Source organism: Malurus melanocephalus, unplaced genomic scaffold, assembly GCF_030028575.1.
Source record: "Malurus melanocephalus ecotype Western Australia unplaced genomic scaffold, MMel_1.1 scaffold_51, whole genome shotgun sequence".
Classification (NCBI taxonomy): domain Eukaryota; kingdom Metazoa; phylum Chordata; class Aves; order Passeriformes; family Maluridae; genus Malurus; species Malurus melanocephalus.
In genome coordinates this window covers 925,084-937,509 of record NW_026623283.1, presented here as the reverse complement: position 1 = coordinate 937,509, position 12,426 = coordinate 925,084, and the positions used below count along the sequence as shown (strand labels likewise).

The following is a 12,426-nucleotide window of genomic DNA, read 5'->3' as shown; positions in this document are numbered from 1 at the left end:
CAGTTCCCCAGGAGCTATTCTGTACTGTCAGCACGAGCAAGCCTACCACTGAAGACTGGCATGCACTCAGCAGCCAATTACTTTCAGACACTGAAACATGTCTACCTTTTAAGCCTGACTTGTCCAAAACTTCCCCACCCATCCACCCACAGCACCATCTGTACTGAAACATCAAGAAGAAAGTAAAGAAATTTTACCCTTTCACTGCCAGATTTAAGCCTAAGGATGGAAAAAGGCTGGAGAGCTTTTCCAAGTTACTACCCCCTCATGGCATAATGATAAAAAAATAGATTTCCTCAGGGCACATTTCAAACATGCYGTGCTAAAAGCTTAAGTTTGCCTGAAGCTTGAGCTAGAAGAGCATGAATAGCTTGGTTCTATCCAACCAAATGCCACCTAACAGGCCTAGATGGACATGTCATGACAACTTGAAGAACAGTGGCCACATCAGACATGAAAACTACAGGCTCTGCCTAAAGGATCAGTGTCCTTTTTTCAGCTGGGATATACCTAATTTTCTTCTCTGTAGCTACAGTGCTGCGGTTTGGATTTAGTGTGAGAATAACACTGATAGCACAGTGATGGTTTAGTGGTTGCTGAGCAGTGCTTACCCTAACTCAAGGACTTTTCAGTTTCCCATGCTCTGCCAGGGAGCAGGTGCACAAGATRCTGTGAGGGACCATGGCCAGGACAACTGATGTGAACTGGCCAAAGGGATATCCCATACCACAGGACATCRTGCTTGGTATGTAAACTGGGAGGAGTTGGCTGGAAGCCACCAATCACTGCTCAGGCATGGGCTGGACTTTGCTGAGCAGGTGGTGAGCAAAGGTATTCTGCATCACTCATTTCTCTYGCATTATATTCCTTTCCCCTTTTCATTACAATTATAATTATTACTATTTGTTCCATTCGCATTATTGTTGTTTTATTTTACTTTATTTCAATTATTAAACTGTTCTTAGCCCATGAGTTTTACCTTTTTTTTTTTTTCCAAATCCCCTCCACATGCAACTAGAGCAGAGGGGGAGGTAGGAGGTGCAGGGTGTGAGTGCTTGGCTGTGTGATTCTTAGCTTAGSTCTGATGAGAATATCAGAATCTCCTGTGAATAAATCCAATTACATCATTTAACAAATACACTTTATCTAAATTCTAGCTTTCTCACCAGTCCAGCCAGTATAAGCAGAGCAGTCATGTGGATCTGCTGTCTTCAGGCCTTCCTCCATTTGTTGCAGAAGGTCCTTGATTTTTGCCTGGATACGTTTTGAGAACTGAGCATTGACCTGAAAGCAGGAGACAGGGAATGAGCCAGAAGAGAAAAAAAAATTAAGAATGCAGAGCACCTGCTCCGCTTTCTTGTTTGGGAAAAAAATGAAACCAAACCAACAAACCCAAACAAAAAATAACTAAGGAATAAATAATACACAGAGCAAACAGCAGCATCAAGATGGTTCATCTTAAGTGTGTCTCATGTAAATGCATTCTGACTACATTTTAGAGTAATCTACACTAGAAAAATTACCTATATGGATGCTTTAAAGTCACACAAAGAGCAGCTATGGACACTGTGACAGTATGTAATTCTAATCAGGGTCCTGGTACCAAGAGCATGTTATGGGCAAACAGCACAAGCCCTGTGCTATARAGGCTTGCTCTCATCACAAGATCCCTGCACATCCGTTATATCACTACAGAGCAGGAAACAGCCAAATGAAATGTTCATACTTGAGACAATCAAGCCAAAGTGGATAAGTAAAAGTAGCTCAGCAGCTTCAGYTCAGGGATGAAGGTAAAGAAACAATTCTTTGATTTTACACACAYTGCTTGCTTTTACTTTTGACCAATAAAGGTTAATATAGATGCTATGTATGAAATATAAGAGAGGATACTTTACTCTTGCCAATATTTCTCTCTCGTTATGCACACTCTATTGGAAGATATGTTACTGATTACGCCTTAAAGCCTATAGAACATGGAAATTAGCATGATAGTTAGCTGCTCTTGCTTGATTACAACACATTCCAAAAGCGTGGCATTTGGATAAAGCAGAGGCTCTGGATGCCACCATGTAACTGATTACTCAAGAACATACCACATTTTGTACTCTCATTCAGAATGGGCCTTCAAATAAAAAACAGTGATTTCAAACATCCATTCAACAGATTCAGAAATAAGAAAGACTACAAGAATTGCACAAAGCTTCTGACACAAGAAATCTCCAGGATAAGTGGTTCAAATCAATTTTAGGATATCCATGGTAGTACAGGAAGGAGGAGATTGTGCCATTATATCTCACATTGAACACATATTCCAGAAACAAGCTAGAGACACATTAAGTTTCTCCAGTATTGCTACAAATAGCAACCAAACACAGTAGGCATTTGAAGTCTGTCACTCTTCAGCCTTAACACGGTGTTAAGCACCTTTYTGTTAGTGAACTGCACTACGCATCCGCATCATCACCACTCCACCACTTTCCCATTTTTGACTAGTTCAGTGAAATGTCAACAAAAAGGAAAACCTTCCCCAAGGRCAGGGCTTCTCTCCTTCAAAAGACAGCTATGCCAATGCTAAGGCATATGGTGAAACAGCATGAGGATATTCATGTGGATGCATGCAGGCATAGAGCTCAGCTTATCTGACAAGAGTGAACTGAGGCTTCACACTCCCTATTTATTTACCTACTGCACATCACAAGCATGCTGGTTATCTTTTTGTTCTGACTACACACCTGCTGTTACCAAATCAGGATCTTTTATATCAAACACCAGACTAAATTACTTAGAGGTAGGAGGGGAATACTAGGCCCTCAGGACACCTGGGTTCTGCATTGAAACATYAGTCCCATACAAGTAATTTAGCTCAGGCTGGTAATCATCCCTCTCTCTAGAATGTGAATTGTAACCTACTTGTCTTGATTCAGTGCTTGGAAGAGCAGAGATGAAAGGATATATTATTATTATTATTAATTCTAAACAAAGCTACTCCCAAGCTTATGTTAATGTGAATAGGTCATAAGTGGCAACCAAGTTTTCCCCAGATATCTAGTCTTCCATCACTGCCTCTTTTTTTCTGGTTGCTCTGAAGCTTTCMCAACTGAGCACTGTCACTAATCATTTTATAAGATTCTCCTGTAAGCTTGTAAAGATGTTTACATGCATTAGAATAAATTAATTACATAAAGAAATKAATGTTGAAAGGTGGCTTTAGAAGATTTAAAAACTTCTTTCAAGGAATCTTAGGGCAGCATTGCAGCTGAGCATAACACGCTCACTTRTGTGGAGCACAGATCGATTTTCATCGGAAGCACATTCATCTCAGGATGTTTCCAGCTGGCATTCAGCCATTTCTGTGGGTGACCTGTAATTCCTGTAGGGACAAACAAGGAAACCAGGAAGCCTGATCTCTGATATCCAGTGGCACATTTACTTCTGGTTCACAACAGACTCGGTGGTAGCAGGAGCTGAAGAATATCTTTATAGAAAAGGCTTTCTCCAGGAATTCAACTGCTGCATTACTCCTCTGCTGCTGCAGAAAGAAAAACCACTACCATCCCAAACAAGTGCTCAAGTTTCATATTGTCAAAACAGAAAAAAAAGATAGCTCATTCCTCTTTACACCAAGCAGAGTTTTGTGACCTATTGGTTATGGTAACTGAAAAGGCTCATTATCAGCACAAACGTAATGCAGAATAAACAAAATACGTTGGTTTGGAAATTAATAATTTTGTTATTTATTTGAACCATATCGCTTTCTCCATTGCAGTGAGACAGTAGGCAAAGCTACACCCCAATACAAAGTCTTCCAAAGCCAACAAAAATGTAAGGAAGGTAAGTACTTATGTAACATCACTCACCTTTGGCCCTAATAACAAGGTGCCATGTCTAAATTCTGCTGTCATTGTCTGCAGTATGGGTTTTTCCCACTTTTTTTCATTTGTAGGGTTTCTAAAGAGAATTTAACTCATCATCTTTTGTAAATTTAGCATTAGAACTACACACCTATATTAGAGCACAGTGCTAGTAAAACCAATGTCATTGGTTTGATCCCCATACAGGCTATTCACTTAAGTCAGACTCAATGGTTGTTATAGGTCCACTCTAACACAAAATAGTCTGTTGATTCTGTTATTACAAAAAATACATCATGACGCAAATAAAAGTTTCCTAAAAATCCCACACATTTCACTTGYAGTCAACATTACAATAACACACCAATTCTTACTGACCTCCCTCTCCATTGCAGCCACATCCAGTTTTACAGCCATAGCTTTAAAACAAAATAGAACCAAGAGAAGACGAGGCAATAAGCAGCTGCTATGTATGTATTTTATATCATGATTTCTAGTAGGTAAGAGGATGTCTCTAACTTTAAAATCTAGCATGCACATTTGGACCAAATATCAATRTGCTGACATAAGTCTGACAATGCAATTCTGAGACCTCATGGCAGTCCTTTTGTCATCAAAAGTAACATTTTGGTTTGATAGACAGGGGACGAGTTACCTTATTTGCATTTGATAAAGACATTTAGATACCCATGTGCTGTTCAAAAACACCTCTTGGCATTTACTTGCTCATGACATCTATGCTAAGGAACTTGTGCAGAGTCTCAGAGGGGCAACGCAGACCTGAGGTCACAGCTTCACCACAAGCTGCCAAGGTACTAGTCTCTGTTGCCACCAGCAGCTCCCAAAACAATCATCTTGCTATTAACACTATTTTAATTCATCAGATTTAGGGGGACTGATGTTGTATRCAAAACCAGACTGAAGAAGTAAGCAACTGATTCTGCAGAAGTAGCAAGGAGATGACAATACACACAGTGCTACTTACCAAACAGGCAAAATATGTTTTTATTTAATCTCACTTTGTTTTTGGTAATGTGTAGAACAGGACACATAACATGGTACTATGTTGTCTTCCAGTCAAAGTGCATTTCAAAGAGAAGAAAATACAGCACAAGTTGRTACTGCAGCAAAAACTCATTCAAAACCCAAACTTGCATAGGAGATTGCAAAAAGGACAAGGCATAGGAAGAATGGAGTATGGGAAAACTCACAATTCTATTGAAACGAGAAAACCTGGCTGTGCTGAAGTCACTAGGAACTTTGCCACTGACTCTAAGGGAGCCAGGTTTCACACCCATGCGTTGGAGCATGGGTTTATTGAAGCATGATGAGGTCTCATGCTCACCCCCAGAGTTCCTGCAAAAGCAGACCAGAAGGGATAGCAGTAGGATCCCATACACACAATCTAGCAAGTTTTGCTAGGAGATGACCAGCCTTTTTGTAYAGAACAAGTTCCACTTTATTTTTACCTGTCAAAAGACTCTTACAGGTCCAAGAGCAGTGCCTTCTTCTCTGAAAATACCAGACATTATGGAAGCTCATCACCCAGCCTCTAAAACATTCAAACACAGCTCTGATAATTCTCAGRTCCTCCAGAAACAAATGCCAGTTCCACAAAACCACAGGCTTAATGAATGCTTTGAAACACTGCTGTCTGTAGAACATTGCACTCTTTTTCATTATCTGTCAGTGCCATACATGTGATAATGGAGAAAAAAAGTAAAAACAGGGYGACAGGAGGAAGACAGAAAGAAATCAATAGCTGAAGGCAAATTCCTACACTGCTACAAATGCCAGCTTAGGAATAGGCTTTAAACACAATCATCACCCTATCTCAGAGATATAAAGGAGAGAAAAACATCATTAAAAGACGAACATTCAAGTTATAAAAAGCATTATTTAAAGCACATAAGAAACAAGACTGTCTCTAATGCATTTGTGTSTGAAAGAAGCTGTAAGTCTTACTAGTTTAGGACAGCAAAAAAACAAAGCTTAAAGATTTAGATCRTTACAAAGAATAATCAAAAAGCTCCAGATTATTGGTAACAAGAATAAACATGAAAAACAGACATCCTATGTTTTAGGAAATGGAGAATGATAAAGCAAAAGAGCAATACTAAAAATTGCTGGTCCTCCGGGTAGCCTAACACCAGCATGCTACTTCTCGAAAGCTGAGAAAATAAAAGTCTGTTGTGAATATGATTTAAAGTCACTYGCTACACAGAAGTCTCTGGCCCAGCTGTGACATTTTTAGGTGGTCCTCAAGTTGCAAAAAAGCTAAAACCTATACCAATTCTGTCTCAATTACCACAGTGCATAGAGAGCAGGTATATTCCACATACTGAGCTTGACAACAGATCAGTGCAGTTACATCCAAGTAAAATTTATTTTCACCAGAAAGCAAGTACCTGTTATTGCACTAGCCCACAACAAGCTGGAACAACTCGCTAACATGCAGGCCTGCAAGAAAGATAAAACTAGAAACTGATGAAGAGTGGATGGATGTGAGACAATTTAATCAGAACTTGGGGCTTGATTTTATGAAGCATTTTCATTCAGAAGCGACTGATTAAAACCAAATAGGCCTAACTCTGTGGCTGAAGTGTTGTGAATAGCAGGAGAGGCTTTCATTACAAAAGCATCAGAAAAGCCCTAAGTGGTGCTCAGTGCTGATACATGCTGTAGGGAAGAAGAAGCAGTTCCTCTTCTTGGGCTGTGTACAACACCTGCCAGGAGTTAGTGAGGGACAATGAAGTACAACAAACTGATTTGCAGGCTCMATTTAGACCAAGACTCTCAAAAAACAAAACTTTAATTCTGAAGAATCACAGAGAATACTGCAAATCTTGTTTGTTTCAGAGTTCTCTATCAAAATAGCATATGCGTGAGATGAAGCCAGAAAATGGACAAAAAAGTAACAATCTCAAGAAATTCAGTTACCTCATCCCATGGGAAGAATTATTTACAGGTTTTGGAGGTTGAATTTTGCCTCCAGTGCAATGAACTGTACAATTCCCACTAGTATAAGCTGTTGCTGAGTCAGTCCCACAACAGAGAGAACTCGCTGCTCCCAGGGAGATAACTAAAATGCCCAATGAGACYGCCACCCCTCAGCAGCAAGCTCTCCTCACCCTTTTCCTTCCCAGSAAATCCATTACAGTTTTGTAATGCTCTACCACACTAGGGTACTAAGAACAAGGGAGTGTTCTTTGTTATGAGCCTAGTCATTTCTCTGCCTCCCCTGACCATCTACATTTCCATTTTGCCAACTTTTGGACCCCTTTGAGATAATATCTATGGTACCTTTTTAGACTAAGGTATCACTAAGGAATCCACATGAAAAGGAAAAAGGCTACAGGCTATCTGTTTAATTGAAAGAGTCATCACTTATAAAATAAAAATTWAAATTTAAAATTATGTTTTTTATTGATCTAGAATTAATGCAGTCTGATGAATTATAACCTTGGCTTTCTCAGACAAGAAGCAATCTAAGTTCATGATACTTTAATGGTGAAGAAATCTAGTTATGAAAACAGTGAATGTCAACTACATGAGCAGAGCCACAGATATAGCTGCAGTGTTTACTGTGACTATTTATAAGYAAGCAAATCAGCAACCTCAAATTCTGCTTCTCCTACTCCCACACCTTCAAGCTTTCCAAAYTATCTTACCCACACACACTTCCATATGCAGCACTTTGTCCTGATTGTCTCACATTTCAGACAATGCCTTGAAGAGCTTCTTGCCCTTTTATCAACCAGGTGAATTTTAGATGGCAATCATGCCAGACTAAGAAATCAAATGGAGGGATTARTAATGCATTGCCTTCCATGACAACAGCAGAGCCACGCACACCTCAGGTTGTCATTTATGTGAGTCACTCAGCATTCCTTGCTCCACTCAGCAGCGGATGAGAGGAATCATGCAGTGTACTGAGGCCTTCTGAAAGATCCTCTCATTTTTAAGAAACCTGTGGGCTTGTGTACAGAAGTTTACAGAACAGATTTCCTAGTCTGTGTAAAGTCCTTTTGTSTTCACTCAGGCTTTAGGCAAGCAAAGACATTCCCTGATGGAACTGGAGCCTATTAAATCCAAAAATAAAACACCAAAACACAAACCAAAAATCACAAACAACAAAAGMACCCCAAAGTACCCATCACAAAGTCTCATAAAAGTATAGCACTAGGCATGACTGCAYGCAAATACTTCAAAGAATATAACTACACATAAATATATTCATAGCCATATTCTAGCTCAGAAATATGGAAACGACTCCCCAGATTTTGCAGATGCAAAACAAAAATAAAATGTACATTTGCATCTGCCTTCTCCTATGAAACACACAGAATTGCTGTAGTTMCATGGTTTTAAGGCAGTACAGAACATTATTTTTTTTTTCCAGAGGTGCTTCATCCCTTCAAATGTAACAAAGCCCAGACATCACCTTTTATCAAGTACACGGCCACTCAGGTGCTCTAACATATTTTCTGAACACWCCTGCACAAATGGCTGCTGACTGCCACACCATAACAAGGAATGTCATTCACCTCTGATACTGGGAAAAACATTAGCACCTACTGTAAAACAGCACACTCCTCCACAGGAGAGCATAACAGGCATTCCTAGCAGAAACATAAGGCTAGAAATTCTTGACTCACTTATTTCAGCTCTGCCACATAACTATGTCTCTGAATTTAGATTCATTAAAGAATCAAACCTGAAGTAAACTAGAGCTGAATTGTTCTGAAATACAGCTAAGATATTCTAAAACATAACTTTTAAGGATGTTCACCATTTGATATCTCACTAATTTTCTGGTTATCTGACTTTAGATAGCTCTAGTCCACCTACATCAGCAGTAAATGAAGGAGTATCTCCTCTTTTAAAAAATGGACATGAAGTTTGGGATCCAAAACAGATATACAAGAAGGATGACTTGCCTACGAAGGCCTTAGAAAGAAGCTCTTAGTATGTTTTTTACCAATTTAACAACAATTTATAGCTATAACTGTCATCTCCTTTCTGCCTTTATACTTTAACTCATCATACTTGAAAGATTTTTACATACTACGAATATAAAAGAACAAAGAAATAACAATTCTGTTCCACAAGAAAAGAAAAACACTGAGCACACTACCAGGGAGTTGTGTAAAAAACAAAGCACATTTCACTTTCAAACCTACTGTTCCTTTTTAAATCTTCTCAAATRCTCTGCTTTTGACAGCTGCAATTAACTGCAGCAGTAAGACACTGAAGYCCCAAAATATTCTCTTTTGTGSACTCTGCTTAGCCACATACAACTTCATAAACCTCAGTCAGAACAACTTAGTGAAACCTTTCATTGYTGAGCTGATGCTCTCCTGCTGGCACTTAAAATGGTTAGAGAGAATGTCCCTTACTGCTGGGCATCACCATCCTTGTCTCATTCCATCAGTAWGTCAAGGTAATTCCATATTGCCACAAGCAGAAAAATAGAGAGCTGATATCAACAGCTTTGCTTTATTCACCCCAGCATACAATCAAGGGAGTTAGGAAGCTAACTTCCCACCCCCACCGCATTTGTGCTTGTAGCAGTGTTACCATAGAGAGTTTTTAATGCAAAAGATGACAAAGCTGCACCATATTGAAGGATGAAGCTGCACAGGAGCTAAATGATGACAGAAGGTCCATATTCTGGCATTTCTTCTGCACCTTAATCCAGCCCATGTGKTAACAGGCCAGGCCAGAGCAGCTTCTATACTCAAAACCTAAGACACTCATCATATCCCAAACAGCGTCTAGCGTCAAGGAGACAAGCAGAGCAGGAAGACTGCAACCCTTGTGTGACCAGCGCCATCAGGCAGACCTTCTGCAGGCATCAACAACTGCCAGGTGCCTATCACGGTGCACCTGAACCTATAAAGSTGTGTATGTTAGTAAATAAACGCGTGAGAACGGTCTAGCATCACTTAATGCCTGAGTGTTGCTTTTACCTGAGGAAAAAYTATGSTTTTCTAGAYGGGCGCTCATCTTTTCCCTTCCCTWATRCACTTTTTCTGAGCACTTTTTCTGGTGAAACTCGGGCAACTTGCGCTGACAGCTTCTGAGAGACAGWACCATAGTGGTAAGAGCTGTTCTGCTACACAGCCGTTCTGTTATCCCGTGGTCGGGCACCGCGTTCACTCCCGTACCGGGGCAAAACASACAGCTCGAAGAAACAGCCGCTCCTGCCGACTTCCAGCCGAGCGGCCGGGTCGAGCTTCCGCTCCTTCCCTCAGTTCACCCCGCCGCTCCCTCCCCTCGGGCACTCCCTCGGCCGCGGCGGCCTGCCCAGGGCGCAGGCCGCGGGCAGCCCCATCGCCCCCACCGTGGAGCCCGCGCCCCGCCGGGGCCGCCCCGGGGCGGAACCCACTGCCGCCCGAGCCGTGAGGGAGCGACCCGCAGGTGCGGCCGGGCCTGGGGGCCCGGGACATGGCGCCTGCCTGCTGCTGTCCGCCGCACGGGACTCACCTTCCCATCGGCGCCGAAGGGGAGGGACTCCTCCTCCGCCGGCTGCAGCAGCGCCCTGTCCCGGTGGGCGTCCGCCGCGCTGGGGGCTGCCACGGCTCCCTGGGGCTGGTAGTCGGGGTAGGGGTTAGCGAAAGCCCGCTCCTCCATYTCCGCTTCACCGCCCAGCTGCAGCTTCAGCCTCTTGGACATGCTCTCTCCCATCTCAGCCGGCCCCCGGCCCGCCTCCCCGCACGGCGAGCCGGCGGGGACACACTCCGCCCCGCAGAGCGGCGGCTTTGCAGCAACGCGAGCGCCGCGGCCGCCTCCGGCTACAGCTGCCCCCGGCTACAGCAGCCGCCCCGCGGGCGCCGGGGTTGGGTCAGGAGGGCGGCTGTGGCGACAGTGCCCGCGGCCGCGGGCCCATCGGGGCCGCCTCAGGGCGGAGGCGCCGCCGGCCCCGAGCCACCGAAGCCCAACTTCGAAAGGAGAAAGGGAARGCTGCGACGCCGCGGCTCCGCTCGGCGTTCCCGTCAGCCGGGGCGGGGGAGCGGCGAGCGCGGCGGCATCACATCCTTCACAGGGGCAGAGCGCGGCCGGGGCCGCGGCCGGGTCCCCCCACAGGATGAGGCAGCCCGCCCGCCCGCGCAGGCTGGGTGGCACCGCTGCAAAGCTCGCCCCAGCGCCTCATCCTCCCCCGCCGGGGCGTCAGTGCCTCGGGCTGCTGCTGCCACCGGCCGCACGCCGGGCGGCGGAGCTGGGCTGCCGCCGGCTCCTCCCGCCCGTCCCCCTGCGGCGGGGGCGAGCCGCCGCCCGGCGCATCTCAGAGGAGCGGCAGCAGCAGCAGGAGGGGCACGGACAGCCCCAGGAGCAGGCAGTACGCCACCAGCTCCTTCGCCCGGCCCATGCGCAGCCGCTGCCGGGCCGCGCTTATCCGCCGGCAGCCCCCGCACCCAGCGCGCCGACCCCCGGCCAGCCCYGGCGGGAGGGACGGACGCAGCCCTCGGTTACCGCCCGGCGGGGACAGCGCAGGCGACGGCGACCGCCCCTCAGCCGGCGAGAGGAGGCAGCTCCCMGGGGAGAAGGGGGGTGGTCTCCTTCCTTCGGCCCGCCCCCGGGCTGTAATGTTGACCGCGCCGCGTTCACTGCTCCGCGACGGCGAGGCTGCTCCAACAAGCCCAAATATATTAAAAAAAACACCTCCAGTCCCGCCCCTCCCCCCACAAAGACATCAGAAAACCTCACAGCCCTGGAGGGGGCTGGCGGCGGTGGGTGGGGAAGGCCCTCAGCGACCGGCGGTGGCGGCTGGACGTGAGGATGGGATGCATCCCACCTGGGGAAGAGCAGCGCCTGGATCCCCTGTGGGTCGCGTCTGTGTCTTGGATCCAGTCCTTGGAGGGGGGGTCTAAATGCCCGGGCACTGTGTCAACATGAATTCAGTCCGTCGTTTTATGACACCTCCACTTTAAGCTAGGAGGACAGCTCCAGATGAAAGGRCACTGAGCATTCATCGAGGACAAATGTTTTCTATTCACAAATAAATGGTAGATTGAGTCGATATTGTCATAGGCTTCAGAAATTGATTCTGCATACTGAAATACCTTTGTGTAGAAACASCCAGCAGAAAGGCTGCAATCCAGCCAAACACTGCTCACAGTATTGTGTAAAAATATGGACACAGGAGACCTAATTATCCCATGAAATATTTATGTTATAAACACATGTTATAGTGTTGGCTTTTGCAAATATTAAGACGAGTGCTATGTGAAAAAAAATTGCCTTTTTTTTGCATAAGTAGCTTAGTTATGCAGACACAGTGGTAAAATCATCACTGATGGGTTTGTTTTGTAACTCAGATATAGTTATAGAATACTTGTGGTTAAACTGAAGTGTTATGACTTGTGACTTAAACATTTCCATAAAAGGTATTTTTCATATTATAGCAAAACTATACAAAAGCTGCAAAGAAAGTCACCAATAAAACCCTGAATGAGGCCCTGGCGGCAGTGGTCCTTAAAGATAAGAAGCAGCTCAGAGCTGGAGAAAAGGATGCATACATTCACAAAGAGATCACAATGCTTAACACCTTAGAGGTGAGAAAGCCATCGTC

The 12,426-nt window shown here is 44.5% G+C and overlaps 1 protein-coding gene across 1 annotated transcript in view; it reads right to left on the bottom strand.

Annotated features, from left to right (window-relative positions):
- The window catches only part of LANCL2 (LanC like glutathione S-transferase 2), a 28,968-nt gene extending 17,783 nt beyond the window's left edge, over positions 1 to 11,185 (bottom strand). Inside the window, exons 1-2 of the mRNA XM_057365322.1 lie at positions 10,341 to 11,185; positions 1,167 to 1,284 (exon numbers count right to left, since the gene is read on the bottom strand). Coding sequence (XP_057221305.1) covers positions 1,167 to 1,284; positions 10,341 to 10,541 — 319 coding nt within the window. The 5' untranslated portion in view covers positions 10,542 to 11,185. The remainder of the gene's footprint in view (positions 1 to 1,166; positions 1,285 to 10,340) is intronic.
- Between the last annotated feature and the right edge of the window lie 1,241 nt (positions 11,186 to 12,426).